At 34.6% G+C, this 20,670-nt stretch overlaps 1 protein-coding gene across 2 annotated transcripts in view; it reads left to right on the top strand.

Moving 5' to 3' along the window:
• Positions 1 to 20,670, top strand: part of Ryr2 (ryanodine receptor 2) — a 676,288-nt gene that overhangs the window by 294,108 nt on the left and 361,510 nt on the right. The window contains exons 4-6 of one of the 2 annotated variants that reach the window (XM_087181253.1): positions 3,430 to 3,450; positions 11,746 to 11,760; positions 17,685 to 17,759. In XM_087181253.1, the coding sequence (XP_087037379.1) occupies positions 3,430 to 3,450; positions 11,746 to 11,760; positions 17,685 to 17,759 (111 nt within the window). Of the gene's footprint in view, positions 1 to 3,429; positions 3,451 to 11,745; positions 11,761 to 17,619; positions 17,760 to 20,670 lie in introns of those variants that run through there. The other variant, XM_087181249.1, reaches the window with a different exon arrangement.

A 20,670-nucleotide genomic window follows, 5' to 3' on the forward strand; every position in this document is an offset into this window, starting at 1 on the left:
GGTCAGGGGACATTCCTTATCTCTAGATTACAACTAGAAGACTAATAAGGTATAACTAGCAGCCTTCAGAGGTAAAATGGTATATCAGAATATTTGGATAATATAAAAGGAATAAAAGAGTAGAAATAAGACCATACGGGATTGAATCTGATATGAAATTAATTATGATGTTTACAACTCTATAAATATACTAAAGAACTTTGAAATTGTGCACTTTAAATTGGTGAACTTCATGGCAAGTTAATATATTATATTAACATGGCAAGTTAATATATAATATTTCAGTATTTTAAAAGAGTAAGAGATGAATAGTTTACAAATAATGATAAGATGGCAAACATAAACTTATATTTCAATAATAAAACTAAATGCAAATGAAGAAGTTAGCAGCTACTTTTCTTTTTGGTACCGGGGATCAAACTCGGGACCTTACCCTTACTAGGCAGGTGGCAGAACCACTGAGCTAAATCCCCCAGCCCTTAGTAGCTACTTTTATGTGACCTATACATTTAATTATAATAGAACTCCCCATCTTAAACATTAAAACACCTAAGCAATTTGGAAGAAGCAATGAAACTTTTTTTTGTTATTAAGTTTGAGGAATAGTTCATGCTTATGTACCCTAAATTTATAATCAACATGTGAATGCAAATAGAGATATTATATGAATTATCTTCTTTTCATATGATGATAGAATTTAGAATTAGTTACTGTGGATTCTTAACTTTTGTCCTCTGCATTTAAATGATTGTTTCTCTTATGTGAAATTTTACTTTTATTTTAAAATTGAGTACTCTTCTATCAGTATGATAAAACATTTAATGTAATTTCCTACAGACATTAAAATATTTTCTGTAAATAATGAGATCAACAAATTTCTTAAAAATCCCACATAGTTGGATAAGTTATTTGAAAAAAAATATTCATTTGTCTTATGTTTTATGGATTTGGTAATTACTTAAATTTTAACATTGGTCATTTATTGTGACATATTTCCTTTTTGTAGGTTATTTCTGAATAAATCATTCTATTCTCTCCTGTTTGCAGGAATTTTATTAAATAATTCATGTTAACATTAATAAGAGACGTGTCATGAAATCGCTCTGCATCGCTTATGCATAATTACAACTTTCTTGTACTTAACCAGTCTTTTAACCCTGTGGGCCATTTGTCTTGTCTTGTGTGTCTAGCTGACAAATTTACCCCCAGAATATGCTTTACTCTGGTATTTAGATGTGGGATAAGCTGTTTTATTACTTCTGATTCTTACAGGTTATAAAACTGTGCTTCTCTTTTGTAATGTACATCATTAAAGGGTGTCTGTTGCCGATAATAATTACTACTTTTGATTACAGATTGTTTCTTCTGGTGAATCCTACAGTGCTTATCTTTGCACTGATGTGTGTGTGTGTGTGTGTGTGTGTGAGAGAGAGAGAGAGAGAATGTGTATGAATGAATGTCCAATATCTAGCTGTGAATGTGATGTTGTGATTTTCTTTTGATAATCATTGGCATCACTAAAGATATGCCATATCCTATTTTCACGCTAAATATGGAAAGGGAATAATTTCACATACTCTTAAATTATTTTTTCTTAGATGAGAATAAATATAAGAAATTGTCCTTTCAAGGGAAGAAGAGTGCCTGATAACCACTCTACACTGGATAAGCCATTTTGTTTCCTGTTTCTCTAGGATCTAAAAAAAATGGATTCACCACTTGAATATGTTAATATTTAAAGGAGGACTTGAACTTTATATGAAAGTGAGAAAATATATAATGAAAGCCAGGCTTTTCTATTCAGTAAAATGTTCTCCTTTAATGATTATGTTTTTAAAAAATACATGAGAGAGGAGAATAGGGTTAGAATATTTTTTTTCTGAAGACTAGATAAATTGCTAAAGAAATCAGAATGCTCTGTAGTAAGTAATATATTGAATTTTACAAGGGCATCAGAAAACTCCACGTTTATCTGGGTGACACTTTTAATATCACCTTATCACATTTAAAAATACTCAGTCTGTATGTTGCATTTTATGCACCTTGTCATCCAAGAGCTTACTTATCAAGGGATGGAAATTCTTAACTATAGCCCAAAATTTCACCCTAAGTGACATTAACCCCTTAATGAATTTTCTAAAGAAAGAAATTACTAATCACAGTCATACATTGGTTGTCAAATTCAGTTCATTCCAGATTTGTATTCAGTTCAAGAACATATTTTTCCCATTAGACATAATTGAAAACCAAATAATTGGTTCTGAGGCCCCAAAATTACACTTATAAATTCAGCTTTTCAAGACTTTACCAAATTTTGCAATGATTTGGTTCTCCATTTTCTTCTTAGCTTTACTGCTGATATCAGTAACTTTCTTTGGAGTCATGGTTATGATATTTTATGCAAATAAAGTGTGAGAAAGGCAGCATAATGATGAATGTTGTAAAGCAATAATGCAAGCACTATATATTGTCTAGGAGAAAGTGGTGCTTGGAATGAAGTGTCACCCCTTTGTGTTCATGGCGAGACATGATGCCTGTCTCACTCTTGCCTGTACAGGTTTCCTCAAGTTCAGCTAACCTTATGAACACTGAGCTGATTGTTTTTTTGAACTTTGCTGTTCAAGTAGTGGAAAGTTTGAGCTTTGAGCCATTTGACAACTGATTTATCACTGTAATTTATGAATGAAGAGTCTGAAGAAACCTGAGTTCTCACAGGATACCAATCATATATTCTAACACACTGTTGACTTTATCCCTTAGTGATGGAATTTATTATTCTGATTGATTTGCTAGGAATCTGAGAATATTGTATTACTCTGATTGATTTGCTAGGAATCTTAGGACTGACAAGACAGTATTTGTTGATATATTTTTTGTTCTGTTTGCACTGTGGATACTTTAGTCACTTTCTAAAGAGTCACATGATTATAATTTGATTTCTTTATAGTTCAGAATTTCTTGATAAAATTTGAATTATGAAATTTTATATAATACTTGAAAGAATGAGGTAAGAAAAATTTTACTTTAAATGTTATAAAAGTAATTATAGTTAGATGCTGTGTTTCCAATTGATCTTTTTAATTAAATAGAAATTTTTAGTTGTAGTGCCTAAATGAGGATGCCTATTGTGTTTGAGAATTAAGTAAATGTCCACCTTTGATATTGAGTGTATTGATTGTCATTATTTTATATACCTAGTGCACTTTCAACCTAATGCCTTTTGAAGTTCTGATTAGTAAATTAATTGAGTTTTCTGTGATAAGGTTAAATGTTGTTAATTAAAAGTTTGAATACTATTTTATCCTCTAGAATTGAAAGTAGAGTTTGATGCATGGACCACATTTCAGTTGATTTAAATAACAGTCATTGAAATATTGCTAGGTATTTACTTGTTTGTTAAAAATTTATTTTGGCTTTTTCTTTCCACAGCAAGTTGATGTGGAAAAATGGGTATGTGTTTCCATGTATTTACAAAGAAATTGTGATTGGAAAGTGCATGTTTGCTCTTGCCTCTAATCTTTTTATTTTGCTTTCTAGTGTGGCTTGTCTTTTTCGTGTCCAAACTAACTACTCTGTTGGAATGAACAAAGGTTTTTTTACGTCTTGAGTTAGAACCTTACATATCTCTGATTTTGCTTCATCTGAAGTGGGTTCTATTAAAATTCTTGCCATTCCCAATACCATATAGTTGTTAAAGAATTGACTTAATTATATAAATCATTTTGTACTTCTGGCCAATAGGAAGGGTTTTATTATTAGTACTCTGTCTCTTTTGTCAAGAAACAATGATTCTTTAATTTCAAAATCTTACCAGTTGGCCCTGGTATTGTTCCATGCACTGTAGAAAAAGACAGATGTAGTCATATGATGTTAAAAAGTGAAGATGAGTAAGTATATCTTGTGGGGAAATGGAGTTACAGGCTTCTGGAATTTATATTTGAGAACCTATGATGTTACCAGTTGTGTGATATGAGCAAGTGACCTTATTCCATAGTCTCATTTCTTCATCTGCTAAGAGAAAAGGGTCAGTGGAGGGAGAGTGTGAACCAAGGTCTCTTCCAATTCTTAACACCCCAGGATTCTGAATGGAACTTAGAGTCTCACCAAGAAGGATGCCTCCAATGCTCTGCTTTTCCCCCAAAGTACCAAACAATGAAGCTTTTCAAATCGTTGATTTTTTATTTGTTTTTATTTGCTCTGTGACTTAGTATGATGAGCCATTTGGCATTGATTGAACTGGTGGCCTCATTTTGCCTTTATTGTCCTTCTGTACTTTGGATCCTGTTCACTTGATGTGGGTACCTGGAAGGTTTTGCTGCTTTCTCAGTAGCCTTCTGGAGCCTCCCCAGGCATGATTCCCAAACAGCTGCATGGCCACCTGGCTTTTGCTATTCTTTGCTCCTTTTCACTACTTTCAGCCCTTTATAATCCAGAAAGTTTTTAAAATGTTTTGTTTCTATGATGATGAGACCAATACTGATCTTGGAGAACTACTGCTTCTATATTACATTCTTCCTGGGGATAGTTTAAATTCATCATCTATCTCTTTGCAACTAAGCTACTACTACTTCTTTTAACTTTTCCTTTTTGAATTTTCATATCTTCCCCCATGCCTGGTTAAAATTCTGATCTAAGCTTCATATTTTTCTTGTTTTGTAAAAACAAGATGAAATCTTGATTTTTTTTCTGAAAACAGGTATGTCACCTAGTTTTCCCCACTCCCCCAATATCAGATTCCCAAAACACGGCCCTTTGTTTTTCGATATTGACGTCCCTCCATTTTTATTCAGTATTTCTACGCTATCCCCAGATTGCTATTCCTTAACCAACCTTTACTCAAGCCACTTTTCATTCTTCTGCAAATGTAAAGACTACATAAGGAAGGAAATAAAATCACTTTTTTTGGTCATTGTTTAAAAATATTCCCATTTGCTCCTCTGTGCATTTGGTTACTTTTGATCTACTTCACTGTGTGTCTTTTCTCTATTTCTGTAATAATTTCTCATCTTAAAGCATTTATTTCATTGGGTATTTATAAAACTATAAAGATAGATATTGGAAATAGATAATAGAAGATAATGGAAATATCCCTGAGCTCTGAACATCATGAGGCTTAGCTTAGCTAGTGACCAGCTTCTGTGGTCTTATGCAGCCCCTAAAGGACCTTGGTTTATAGGACTCCTTCTTTATAGGATTAGAACTGGACTTCTCCTTTCTTGTCCTCCAGTATTCCTGTTATTTATGTTAATTATTATAGTATTCCTGTTATATTCATTCTGAAATGTGTGCTCATTTATATACATACTGCATGATGAAAAGCTTCTGCAGGGTCTTAGAAGACAAATGATCTGTGTAGACATGTCTTAGTAAATTTCATATAGAAATGACTTCTTTCTCTGAAAGCCTGCACAGTTCAAGTCTTTAAATGTGTCCATGTGAAATTTAGAAGTCCTCTGTAACAGGGTTGCTGGAAAGGTAATAGAAAATAATTTAACCCCCTGCCCACCTACCTCTGGCCTACTAAAACTGTTCCAGGAGGCTCATTTTCCTCTTCCCTGGATTTAAATTAGAATGGATCCCACGACCCCTGTCATATTCAGAGAGTGAAGCACTCTGCAGTCATTTGGGGCCACATGAGTCTTGTTTCAGTATTAAAATGCACTGTCCTGTGTAACAGGTGGACCTGTGTCATTCAAGTTAAGATGTCTGGGATCATTCTGTTGCTCCAGGCAGGGGTGTGGGAAGTGGCTTTGCACAACATCCTCCAGACTCTGCAGACCCTGCTCCATAACTGTGTGCCTGCTTCTGCCCTCTTCAAGGGCAGGTCAGGAGAGAGGTGGCAAGGAGGTTGGCAGAAAGAGCTTTCCATCCTAGTGTCAATCATTGGGCTTGCCAGGTGCTCAGAGTACTCTTCCATAGGCATTTGGCAAGTGCCTTTAAAGGAGTATCTATCACCAGAAGTCCCTGGCCTGCAGTTCTGTGGTCTCAGCCAGATCCTGCCTGGATGCCAGAGGAAAACACTTTTCTCCCCCAGAGCTCATGATGTTTTCTAAGAGGGTTCAAGGGCTACTCCCACTTGTTCACAGCTGCAGACCTACAGAATGTGGCCAACCTCTTACAGCGGCATCTCTGGTGCATCACACACCCTGCCACTGTGTCCCAGCCCTTGGGGACCGGAGTATCCCTGAAGCTACCTTCACTAAGCTGGAGGTGAGGACCAGTTGGGAGGGAGACAGGTCTGGTTAAGACCCTGTTACCTTTTTGCTTTCCGGCCTGGTGACATCCTAGGGGAGAGGAGTCAGCTCGAGGCAGCAGGCACATTCTTAGCTACCACTGTAGGTATCCTCACTAAGGGGCATAACAGTGAGCTTTGAAATGTGGTACTACTGTGCTTGCCATTGTTTTGTTCCGAGACAGGCATTCTGTTTTGACATCTGGTAAACTTGTCTATTTATAATACATTGCATAAACCTGGCTTGAGACCTCCAGTAATTTCATAAAACTTAGGTATATATAGAAATTCACATGGCTTCTTGTAGATTCCTGATAGCAAAATTCTGGATGTATTCATGAAAGGTCAGTCTCTCGCCCTCTCTGTCTTTCCATCCCTCCCTCTCCCTGGTCCCCTCATTTCCTCTACCTCCCTGCTCTCTCCTCCCTCCACCAGTGTCTCTTTGGGCATCAGTGCACTTGTTTAAACCTCATCTCTCTGAGTTATCAAATACTGCTCTTCACACTTTAAAAGAGAATAACATTTCTGAGTTTTAGATGAAAAAGTAATGAACTGTTATTTTCCTCTGCTCCTTTCACTCTCCCAAGCTCTTCCCTGAATTATAGCAGTGATTTCCAACCTGGAGGCCTCAGACTTGAGGTCATAGCTGGGGACAATGAAGTAACGGGACATACTGTGAAGTCATGATAAATGAAACTTTGTCTATTGACCAAATGATATCTTGTAGTTTATTCTTTTAAAAGGTAGCCTGATGCTGTTGGAGTTAAGATAGTTATTTCAAATGTTTCTAACTCAATAACTGTTTGAAAAACTAATTAATTTTTACACGTAATGATATAATATTTTAAAGACATACGTGTAGGTCTTTGAAATGATTTCATATAATCAAGATTCATTCATTTTGAAATGATTTGAAAAAAGTATAGATTTTTTTATATATAGAGAAAGTCTATATCTTGTTACAGACTTTTTTATATGCAGATGGTCCTCTGAATGTGGGGCAGTCTTCACATGTCTTCAAGTTATTTCCTCAAAGAGGTCAATTTATTGTTTTTGACCTAGAGAAATTTTCAGTTGAGACAAACTTGGAAAAGAACAAAGCTCTCCATACCTCTGCTACTTCATATTTTAGACATCTGAGAGCTCTGTGATATATAAACATGTGTCACAGAGATAAAATGTCAAATTTATAGTAGCTTATCAGAATCATTTATTTTCCTTTAACCGTCTAAAGAAGAACTAGATAATTGTACATATATATGTCAAACCCATCACAGTGAAGGAAGACAGCCCATTTAAATCCTGTCTGCACAGTTATTGATAGGTTGGAAAAGACAACAGTTGCCACAAATCTGTCAAAAATATAGTGTGTTCTTTTTTAACATGTCTGCATACATGCTCAACCAGATGGCAGAGTGACAGGAAAGCACTCTGTGAAAGCCACAAGAGCCACTTCTATGGGAGACAAGATCATGTCAATGGAAAGTATCATATATACATTTGCTCTTTATGGATCGAAAGTGGAGCCCTTTCTGATATTTTCTGCACCTATAATCAACATGTCTGTAGTCATTACTGTAATCATCACTGTAGTCCTGAATATTTTAAACAGGGAAATCATAGAAAGTGAAGGATTTATGTAGGATATGGCATCACAAGAGTAATAGTTGCCATATTTCACAAATGTATATCCACATATCCTGTTAGATAGTTCATACTGGTATGTGTTTGGAACTTGTAATTGCTCACATTAGATTACCTTTGTGTCCTAAAAATTATTGGGAGCAGCATTAATCAAATATAGTCACTATCAAACCCTAGTATTTGATAGTGAAATAATTTTTCCTTTTCTCAACATAGTGAAATACCAGATATTGCCTTGTTAACAAAGGAAATAACACAGTTGAAGGGTTATAAGGAATCCTAGTATCCTAGTATCTTGCTACTTGGAGAGAAAAGATGGCAAAACAGGCTTACATTTGATGAACATTTTGTATGTAGAGTAGGAGATTCCATCTCTCTATTGGAAAATTCATGCTGGAAGGGCTCCTCCACCCAAGTTTTGCCCTGTTTTCTGAGTATTGCCCTTGATAATTCTTTTTAATGACCAGCCACTCTCCTTTGTTGCCAGTTCCTTATCTAGGTACTTTTGGGGAGTGATATTGGTAACAGTTCATGTAAAAGTCCTAAGATAGATCTTTTATAGAATTAATAAGTTTTGAAATATTTCATTTCATTACACTGAAATATCAGTTTTAAAAATCAATATCAAGTTTTTAAAATTTTATTGGTACATTTTAGGTATACAGTGTAATGAGATTCATCATTAGAAATCTGCACCTTTATATAATCTCTCTTGGTTATTTTTTCCCCCTTCCCCTGCCCTCCCTTCAACCCCTCTATCCCTCCCTATTTACAAAGACTTTGTTTCCATTTTTTCATTTTTTCATATTAATTCCATTCCACTCTATCCTTTCCCCTACCCCTCCCACTTCCCCTTTGCCCCTTTTCTTCCTATTTCACATTATGTATTATACCATTTAGTCCTTATTTACACTTTCAGTTTCTCACACTAGAGAAACTATTTGGTATTTACACGTGTGTGTCCTATTTATTACACTTAAGAGTATCTCCTCAGTGTGTATCCATTTAGCGAAAAAGTCTGTAATTTCTCATTTTTTATTGCTGAGCAGTGTTCCATTTTATAAAGAAACTACATTTTCTCGATCCAGTCTGCAGTTGATGGGCAATCAGGCTGCTTCCACGTCTTAGCTGTTACAAATTGTGCTGCTGTGAACCTGGTGCACATATATCACTGTGGTATGATTCTTTTAATTCTTTTGGGAAGATACCCAGCTGGGGAATAGCTGGGTCAAATGGTACTTTCAGTCTTAGTTCTTTGAGGTATCTCCATAGTGAAAAATCAATATCAAGTTTAAACTCAAAGGCGTCATTAATGGTAAAGAAACTTTTATACATCACCTGAATTACTGTTTCTTTGTACTGATAACAAATGGAATCTAATTATGGCTTCTCCCCAGGTCTGATAACTGCTAACAATGTTCAGAGTAAAGTATTGCTATTTGACTTGTTTTTCTCTTCATGATTATTTGCATTTGCTAAGAAAATCTCTCGGGTCTTTTAGATCTTTCGTATCCAGTGACTTAAGCTTATAGAACAAAGATGATCCTGCTGCTTTTTGACATCCATTTGACTCCCAGGGCCATCTATACTTCTGCTAAAATGTCACACTAGCTATTGCTCTCCATGTTTTCCTTGTTAATGGAGGTGGAGGTGGTTATGTCCCAGCTCTTGTTCAGGTCATCTGAACCTGTCAGTTCTTCAGTAATTAGACTCACCCTCAACACTGAGTTACTGCCGCTTGCAGTTTTACCCTGCAGAACGAAAATTTTCCCCCTTTATTTTTCAGGGCAAATTTATCATTACCCCAAAAGTTCTTCTAGGCCAGAAAGCAGGTCAGGACCCATGCTGTGTGCTTGTCATTGCTCTAATCATCACTTCCTACTCTACTTCATCCAATGAAATTTTCATGAATGAAATAAATCAAATTTACTTCCTTGTTAAACTTAGTGTAAGCATAAAACGATTATTTTCCACACCTAAAGGAGCTATTTTCTCCAATGTTTACCTTTCTACATGTTTCTTTTCTTTCCATTATGTTAGCTACTTTTAGAGGGATTTTCTTATTATTCTTTAGGTTTGTTGCTTTTTATCATCCCTAAGCAGTGTTTACATTGAGATTAGAATAATGTATTCATCCTTCTTGTCTTCATGTATTTTGCTTTCTTCTTTGCCCCTGCATTATCCCCTTGGAATATCTCATAATGCTATAACTTTGATGATATACAGCACAAAAGTCAAATTGACCAATAAAAAGAAATTTGTACAAAAAGTCCATGTTAATAATACTGCAGATAATCTTTCATGCTCTTGGTTATTTCTGAAAATTATGTGTGTCTGTTGCATCTGCTTTGCTTTCTCATTCTACAGATGGATATTTTACCCTTTGTTAATATGCAGAAGTCTTTCTATTTTATTGTATATGCAGATTTTCTCCCCTGTGTCTTATGCTTCCTACAGTAATACAGAACTTAGGAATTCTGAAGAGCAGACCTTGTAACTCTACTGACACTCTTTTATCTGTTACAGTTTTAAACTAGTTCAACTTAGAGAACTGATGAAATCAGACTGTGTTTTTTAAGAAAACTCTCCCAAGCTTGTCTAATTAAAACAATCTCATGAAGACTGTATCTCTTATAAATCATGTGTTGTAGCAGAGTGTTGGATTTTTGTGTTCCTTTGAATTAAAGGATAAAATTGATTTTTCCTAATTCCTCATTGATGGATATTTCCATCATTAATAAATCATATATAGGCATGTGTTTGGTCAGTTTTAGCATGGAAAATAAGTGTGCTGATATAATTCACTCTTCATAGCAGTTACATACATGTAACTGAACATGCTGTATTTTCTAAGCCAAGAGTGATTTTTTTTGTATAATTTGCCCTTAAAAATATAGTATTGAAAATCGAAGATATAAGTCTCAATGGAATTTCCATTAGTAATATACATATTGCTCTGTATGTATGTTTCAGAGACAACTGTAATTTTATAAATATCTATGTGGAAAAACCTTCCTTTGTGGTTTAAGACCAGTGTGATTATGTTATCATTTTACTTCAGGACTTCGATACGTTCCTGATAACTAAATTCATCCTTCTGTTTGGAAATACAACATTGTCTTTCCTTCTATATTCTTTTTCATCTTTGTACTTCTCCTAGGAATAAGTCAAAGAAACTTTAGGGAATCTTATAAAAATAGAGGAATACATAGCATTTAATATTTTGTAGAACAAAAGAAGAGGTAGAACTTTTTTCTAGAAGTTCTACAAAACTTTTGTAGAACAAAAGAAAAGGAGACAGTTATTTTCAAAAAAAAAGAGAAGCATTTTTGAGAACTTTCTTTGAAGTTTATCTCTGACAATATGCTGTGTCTAAGAAATTGCTGAATTACTTTGCATGAAAGATGCACATCTCATTGCAGCTTATTAGTTTAAAACCCACTTTACCATTTTTTAATTTGTTTTTAATAAAACTAGTTGTGTTGCTACAGTGTTTGTCACTGCATTTATTTGCAAAACAGGAAATAAATTTTTTCTATTAAGCATTTTCAGAGGTTAAGATTATACTCCTACCTTAGTGCTTAGGTATGTTGTACATTGAATCACGCATTGCAGTAGGATGGCATGTATTCACAGAAAACAGAAGAACTAGTATAAAAACATTTTCTAAAAGAGTTTTGCTTGCTACAGCTTTTCTCTAGCATGTAGTTGATAAGTTTTGTTGCAATAACACAGTGATTTAAAAAATATTTATCATTACATAGGTCCATTTAGGACAATGAACTCTTTACGTATAAGAGAAATTTAAAAATAAGTCTTTGAAATGATGTATATTTAATATTTTCTTTCTTTTCCTTATGTCCCTACAGAAATTCATGATGAAGGTAAGAATTTGGATCATCTGCTATGTATGTAATATTTAGTAAGTTTGAAGCATGGTTATACATATTTGCTTTGTCTTTAGTTATTGAACTGTTCTTTACATTTTAAACTTTAAAAAAATTAAATCAGACTTTGGAGCTTTTAAGGTAAATAAATTATCTATTTTGATTTAACAACTTAAACAACGTTGGACATTTATGTCGTATTGTAACATATTAATCTTAGCCTTAGGAATTTCTCTCATAGATGCATATTTTTTATAGCTATCCACTGGGAATACTCATTTGAGGAATAATGGTGGCTGTGGAGTGTGTCAGCACTCTTGCATGAATATAATCGGAAATTCTCACACTGGGAAATTAGAAGAGATGCCAAGAAACTACTTTGCCTTACTCTAGGAAAAGTGAAAATAATTCAGCCCCTTTCCTTTTCTCAAATAAACTAGAAAGTGAAATCTTTTAAGAGTAGACAAATGAAAAGAGAGATAAAATATATGGTCCTGTCTTTGAGGGTAGATGTTGGGAAAACCAGGAAGAGCAGAGTGCAGCTATATTTTTCATGTGTCATTGAAAAATTGTGTTTCATTTTAATAGACCCATTACATTTCTCCTGAAACTTTCATAGGACTTAATTTTTTATCTTCAAAGCCAAAAATATAGATATGATATTTATATTTAGTTAATAAAGGCTTAATATAATTTGTAATCTCAAAAGAATGTCATTTTGAAAGATAAAAATCTTCAAGAAGTGTTCATCAAAATTCTGCACATAGATTGAGGTTACTTTCAGAATTGGAAACAAATTACTCTTGCCAGTCTACTGAATTACTTAGTTAAGTCTGTCATTTATAGTTTACAAATCTCTGGACTAGGTGTATTATGGGGTACTCCAAACTGGATCAATATATTGACTAACAGTAAGAAATCTGTTTGGATGGATGACAGAAGCAGGCATTTCTTTGATATCAACAAAGACATGAAACGTCTTCCAAAATTTCAAATAACTTCAGCTCTTATTTTTCAATAGGAAATATGGTATTATTACATTATAAGGCGAGGACATTATCTGCTAATTTAGATTTATCATGATGGAAGGGTTTTGGTTGAGAAAATATATGCAGCAGCAAAACATGAATATATCATCTCCTTGTAAATATTATTGGTGAAATTGAGTTTGAAAAAATTCAGTTTTTCTTGCTAAATCTGCATTTAATATATTCACTTCATCATTTCATTCCCACGCCAATATCCTATCCAATATCATATCTACTTTCTCTGGGTAAGTGGAATAATTACCTAAAACAGTTATCTTTACTCTTGTGCAAGAGCAGATTCATATAAAAACAGGTGTGAATAGAAAAAGTGGTGTAGATTCAGTTAAAACCATATGGTATGCCTCAGATGATTTAATAAGGTTTTGTTTCTGTTAACTGCAAGGCCAGAAGCCAATGGCTTATTTTCATACCTGCATTGGATGATCTGGAAAGATCAGGATTTGATTAAGGGGAGGGCATATGTATGCAGTTAGAGTACTTCGAGCCACGTAACAGGAAAAGCATGCTGAATATGATTTATCTTTCACTTTTTCATCATGATTTTGTCATTTCATGTCTGGAAAGGCATTAACAGCTGGTGGTGGCAAAGCTATGGCATACGTGTTATTTGTTTTTCTTTTAAGACAAAAGATGTTAATGTATGAGTTGTTTTTTTCAAACTAAAACCTCAATATTCAGGTTTAATTGAAGTGTTGGCACTTTTCAGTGAATAAGTGGGTTTTGGGTTGCAGTTTGGGCACTTGTCTCCAAAAGGTTTGCCATCACAGGCTTAGCACCAAGTGGCTGTTTCACTGTTGCAGGAGCCCATTCCTGCTTATTGGTGCTGAGCAGTGATGCCTTGGTAATGCCAGGAGCCTGATGTATTCCCTGGGGGACCCTTATGGTTGGGACACCAATGCAAGTAAACCATTCAGTGTCAAATGGCTATATTGACATTGCTTACCTGGCTTTGTTAGCAGATTGTTCCCTGAAGCGAGGCTTCTCATTAAGGGAATTCCAGGCCCACACTCCCAAGCTGGCTCTGTGTATTCTGTGCTGTTCAAATTCTTCTGGAGTCATTCTTAGATTATGGGAGGGGGTAAACACAGTGAGAGTTTTCTCCCTGAAACAACTATCTTGTCTATTTTCCAAGTATTACTACTTATATTTGAAGATACACTTAAAAGCTTCTCCACTTGAATATCTGAGTGCCCTGAATGAAATGTTGTTTCCCACAATTTCTAACATTGGCAGTGTGATTCAGTGTTGCTTGAAGTAATAAACCTTTTAAGAATCTGTTGTTTAACCAGCAACATTTCATGTGACATCATAGCAGTCAAGGGATATACAGAGGTTCCTCTGTGAAGTTTGATCTGTTTTAAAAATGTCACATAATAAAGGCCTGAAATTTTTGGAAATGCCCTACATTGATTAGCATAGCATTTTTGTACAAGCAAGATGATTATGAAAATAGAAAAACCTTAAAATATTTAGATGTTTGATAGCTATTGAATTAAATGGCTTTAATCAGTAATACAAGGTGCAGCTTCATAAGCCAATCTATATTTCAAACATATATATAGAAAACATAGCCAAAGAAACCCTATAAAACAAATAAGAATAAAACATAGAGCCAGTAATTTTCATTTGCATATAAATCTCTTTAGTTGCATATAAATCTCCATAATTATTAATCTGATTTTATATTTTATGGGTTTCTGACCTGGTACATTTTAAGTTTATGACAGTAATACTTCAAATATAGCTGTAATAATTCAGTTTGTCTCCCTCTCCACAAAGAAGAATAACAAGACAAGTAAGTTATGCTCTACTAGAGAATGTTGTTCTACAATGAATATAAATATAGTATTTACAATAAAGTTTTTGCTTATTGTGTGAGCTCCGTGATTTGACATTTTTGACAAGAGCTTAGAAATCTAAAGATGTATGAATGCCTAATAATACAAATTGGCATTAAAATAAGTTGTGAAAAACTTGAGATGAGTTTTCTTTATGACACGTGCTCACGTTGTGTTTGAAGGTTTGGACATTTTTGTATTCTTATATTTTGTGTTTTATGTTATGTAATTAATATTAACCATGTTGGTCATCTTGGGAGTAATGAGACCAAACCTATACACAGGACTGGAAAAAAAACAATTTTAACTGATATTTTCAAAAAGTCAAATTTTACCTTTTAGTAAATGACACTGGGCTCTCCTATGCCAGGAATGCTTAAGTTACTGGGAGGAGTTTGGAAATGGTAGGGGCTGCCCCCCACAGAAGAGAACAGCAGCCCGTTAATATACAGCCTCATCTTCTGCAGATGACTGAGTCTAAAAGATGCTGACTTCAGGCGCACCTGACTCTGTGTAGGGGTCTGGAAGGAGGGCTGGGGACAGGGACAGCTTCCTAACTGCACTGCTGGCTCTAGGATGAGGAGAGATGAGCTGAGGTGCAGTGAGTGACAAGCAGCATTTTCAGGAACAGATAGGGCCTACACACATTTTTAGAAGTACTCCCAAGATGTGTCACTACAGAAATGCTTTTCCTAAAAGGACCTAATAATCCATCCTATAGGTAGATGGAGGTGTTAAGAAATACACAAAGGTATAGTTCCCAAGCTTCTACTTTCTTTTGTCTTTGGTGCTAGTGTGCAGATATTTTGAAGGGAGCTAGAGAGGACTCAGTAAATATTTGTTAATGAATAATTCGAGTTTTCCAAGAACACTTTCATTTACAAAGCAGAGGAAAAGAGACTGCGAGCTTATTATGTATAAGATCTTTGGCACTAGAGACTGCAGCTCTCATATAGTGGATACCCAGTGGATATTTTTTGAATGAATATAAAAGTGTTTCCTTTGTTTAATTCTATTTATGAGAGAATTAGCATGTATTAGAGTATACATGACTTTGTGTGAATTGAAGATTTATTTGTGCTGCATAAAATTTATTTTCCCATTTCTCTTTTCAGTTGGTATATTTAAAACACTGCTTACCCTGCCAATGTTTTAAATTTCAAGGAGCAATTTGTAACCCTTGAAAAACACCAAGATAATTTTTTTCAAGGTGTCTATCTCCTCAAGTTGGTCCTGACCAGCCCCCAGAGCCCTGTGTGGCAGTGTTACCCTGTGCTTGTCATTTCAGGCTGGGGTAGCTCAAGGAGAATGAACCCTTGTTCCAGAGTGCTGAATTATTACTCCTTGTGATACGTCATCCAGCAGTGATGACCTTTTCTCGTTGAAATTGCAATGGGGAATCCCATAGTCTACCCAAGGTATTGTAGAATCTTGATAGAATACCCTTAACAGTGGCTATCCAATGGTTGGTTTAATCAGCCTCATAAAGTACCAAAAGCTCCTTGCATCCTAGGAAGTCCATAAATATTTGTCCAATTAGTTTAAAGCAAAGATCCAAACCAAATTTATTTATTTATTTATTTATTTATTTATTTATTGGGGGGTGATAATCCTAAATTGACAAGGATTTTTTTTTTTCCCCCATTAAGTTTATTGGTACATTTTCGGTATAAAATACAATTACATTCATCATTGGGATCTTGTACCATTACATGAGTCTCTTGGTTCTTATTTTTTTCCCCTTCCCTTGCCCTCCCTCAGACCAAATTTAACAAGAAAACTGGCATGATTGACAAAATTAAAAAAAAAACAAACAGAAAAGAATCAACATGCTTCTTTGGATGGATCCTGTACACACAATCATTTTGATAAATGTTTGTTGAATAAACAAGTTAAGCAACCTGCCTAGCAGTGGACAGTCTACATTTTACTTTCTTTTGAATCAGAGCCAGTTAGAGTAGTTGCATTTAAAATGGCAATTAGAGCAAAAGAAGTGCAGATCAGATGGCAGCAATGGTATTCATTTTTTGTTAACAGTGACCTCTTAGATCACAAAATTTAGTGTGGCTTACTCGCATAGTTCTTAAGAGTCCTGTTGACACTAATTCTACAGCACAAATTAGCATTTAAGTAGTGAGAAAGAATCATAAAATCTATAGTTGTCTACTTGTATACAAATCTCTAGTCGATGGGCTACGAGTGTACCTCATAGGAAGAGCATGTGCACAGCATGTGCCAGGTCCTGGGTTCAACTCCTATAGTTGAAAGAAAGCTCAGACAAAAATATATATCTGGATATTTATATATTCATATATTTTCATATATGTATAACTTGAATGTTGAAAGAAAGCTTCATAGTAAAAGCAATACTTTTTGGTTGAATCTAAGACCTTGTTCTTCACTTTAAAATGTCTTGTTTTAGTTGGTGTAATTGTCAGTTGTTATTAGAGTTTACTGGATTTTATAGCTTTGGAGATTTAATCTGGTACGGAAAGGAGAGCTCCTACAAGTAAGACAAAATAGAGTGGTGCCTACTCATAATTGCAGCAACTCAAGAGGCAGAAGCAGGAGAAACACTTGAGCCCACTAGTTCAAAGCCAACCTCGAAACATAGTGAAATTCTGTCAGTTAAAACAAAAATAGTCTAAACCAGATTAGGTAAATAAAACTACTCCTGGCCACCATAAGTCAAATGTATCATAGAAAAAAATATTCTCTGAGTTGAGCCTCATTTTGTAAAGAAACTCATTTTTTTGAAATAGATATTTACCTTTTGTTCTCATTAATACTTTTTTTTAACATCTTTTAAGAATAGTTCTGAACTCAAGTTCCGTCTGTCAAGAGCTAGATCAAATGCTAACCCCATAGTAGAGGCTTCCTTGATAGCTGTACTCCAGTTTAAGAATTGTTTACACTGTACTTTGTTTTTACAATTATTTTTACCACATTCTTTCCTACCAAACTTTTCCTAGAGGGCAGAGAAGCATTTTACTGACTTAAGTTTTCTGATTTGTGTTTTCTCTTCTCTCTGTAGACTGCCCAAGGCGGGGGCCATCGGACTCTCCTCTATGGACATGCCATTCTGCTGCGCCACTCCTACAGTGGCATGGTGAGTGGGCATCTGAGTGCATCTTCCTGTGGGCATGGTGATCCACTTGGGAACATATAGTCAGGCAATGTTGGTAATATCATTTCTGCAGTCGTATGAATTGGCTTTAATGTGCATGTCCTTTTATATTTTTGTACCCTGTTTAGTTTTCAGAGGTGAAGGTTAGCTTAGGTGACATTTAAAGTCCTTCTGGCATTACCTTATTTTTAACATCTTTTGATAGAGTCATTTTAAAGTCAAATAAATTCTTTTCTAAATTTGTCTTAAACAGTTCATTTATAAAAGAATCAAGACATCTTTCTAAGAGATGCCATAAAAATACTATTTGTGTGCTCCAGTGTTAAATTTAACCACTTCTTTTTCTTTCTGGCTAGGTGCTTTCATTCCTTTTTTCACATCAGTTTCTTTCACCCAATTATCCATTGGGCCTCTCTCAGGCACTGTTTTCTCATTCCCAATTTCCTATATATTAAAAAAGTAACATACATGTTTTAATATGTTTTATAATTGCTTTACTTTAACACATTATACACATGTGTAATATATGAAATATATAAAAGTTTCATTCCAATATCTTAAAAGCATTTTAAATTGTAAAAAGAACACATTTATTTTATAATATTTGGAAGAAAATTTTTTTATTATTATACTAATGAAATTATACTAATCTGAAAAAACTATTGTTAGAAAACTTATGAGATTATACTAATATGATAAAACTATTACGGTACTAATATGAGAAAACTGTTGGAGATTTTTAAAAGCATTTTTTCTAAAATATTTTACATAATTTAGATATTAGTATATGACCAAATTTATATCACGATTTTTAACACATTAGAACATGAGTGTTTTCATATTATTTAAATTGTTCATCAGTATAATTTTTAGTGGCTATTCAATAGTCAGATATCTAGAAGCACAATAAAATCAATCATTTCTTTTAAAAAGGAGATAATTCTCATATTGTATGTCTTTGTTACTTGTTGCTGAGACAAAATATTGGACACCCAAAGTAAATGGAGGTAAAGTTTATTTCGGCTCATAGTTTGTAGAGGTTTCAGTCCATAATTGGCTGGCTCCAAGGCAGGCTGGCATGGCAGAGGGGCATCACAGAGGAGAAACAGCTCATGGCAGGCAGAAGATAGCAATAGCATTCAGGCAGCAAGCAGCAAGTGACAACCAACCAAACACTCTCTTTTTGTCCTTTGTATCTTGTTCAGGCTACCCACCTTTAGGGCAGGTAGCACTCACACCTAGGGTGGGGCACCATTAGTCATACCCAGGACTATGACAAACCAACCAATGGACTAATTTACTAATCACACACCCTTGATCCCAGCATCACACACTCCATATCCAGCCTCCTCTGGAAAGCCCTACCTATGACCACTTGAGGCTTTAGGGGAGCATCTAGACACAAATCATAACATTGTATAAAGATTTAAACAGCCTCAATACCAAGATCAAGCACACACAAACTATTAATCTCAATTATGGATATTGGTGTAATAATTTGATTTTAAATGTCAGGTTAGTAGAAGTAAGAAGTATAGGAGCAAAAGTATATGAAAACTATAGACATGACTTTAATGATGATTTAATATCATTTTTATTGATGTGCTATACCACATAAGTAAAGTTAAATAAGAAAAAATGTTATCGTAAAAAGTGCTGAAAAAATCAATAAAATTCAATTCACAGCATTCCTAATGAAAACTAAATATTATTTACTCAGTGATAAAGAATATCAAGATATCAATAGACAATACCATAATTATCAAACCATTCTTGATAAAATTACCTAAAATCAACAAATAAACCAAAACAAGAATACATTTTATTTGCCCTTTCTATCTAACATTGTTCTAATAGTCTGTGCTAACATATAAATACAGAAATACAGTTTAATAGAGTGGCTGGTACAAGACGAATATATGAAAACTTGGTACAGAACAGTCATACATTAACATTTCATAGAAAGAATTCCTTTTTTGATAGCATTCAAAACTCATAGACTGAAAATTCCTCTTAGAATAGTTAGGAACCTGAACTTAATGTTTTGGTAGAGTTTATTTTCACTTTACTGCATGCAGACAGCATGGAGTACCTTACTCAACCTCTGTAAGTCTGCACTTGGGTCTGAAAATGTCATCCATTCTATAAATGTTATTTAGCATCTACTGTGTGCTAGGCATTGTTAGAGATCCTGAATATAGTACTGAATAAAATGAAGTTCTTGCCTTTGTGGAACTTAATTAACATTTAATAGAATAACTATAGTAACTACTTTAGTGTTGCTATGAAGATTAGAAGAATGCCTGAGTGCGGATAGTGCCTATTCTATAATATTATTGAGGAATAGTACAGATAATTTTAATAGTCCTTACCTCATGTTTTTGCCTGAGAAGTCTGAACATTATAAAGTTGTTATTTTTTCCCAAAGACAGATGTTTAAAACACTTGAGATAAGTCTATAAGCCCATTGGGCTGCCCCTCTGAAGGTCGGATTCACATCCTGCACTGGCTAAAGACAGATTTGGGGACTCTTGAAGCCTCTTTCTTTGTAGCTTTGGGAGCTAGTACTTTGTAGTTAAGAGGCTGAATCAGTCTCCATGTCAGTTTGATTTCATGTACCTCCAGGCACTGACTTCCTCTTGCCATGCCAGCATATCTGCCTCCCATCAGCTCAGCCCCTGCCTTCTCATTCATGGATATGGATTTAGCTAGATGGGCCCTATTTCCGAATAACAATTCCATAGGGTTTGCATTAAATGTTTAATTTTATTTGCATTAAACTAGAGTGGCCTGGGCTTGCTCAGGCCCCAGCATTGTCTCTGGGTACTCTTTCTGGCCCCTGTGCTTATTGGCAGTGCACTTGCTTCAGGCAGATGGTAGTATATTTTAAGTT

This window comes from Heterocephalus glaber, unplaced genomic scaffold (genome assembly GCF_053883595.1).
Source record: "Heterocephalus glaber isolate CG9 unplaced genomic scaffold, H.glaber_assembly_v1.0 deba00001472, whole genome shotgun sequence".
NCBI classification, from domain to species: domain Eukaryota; kingdom Metazoa; phylum Chordata; class Mammalia; order Rodentia; family Bathyergidae; genus Heterocephalus; species Heterocephalus glaber.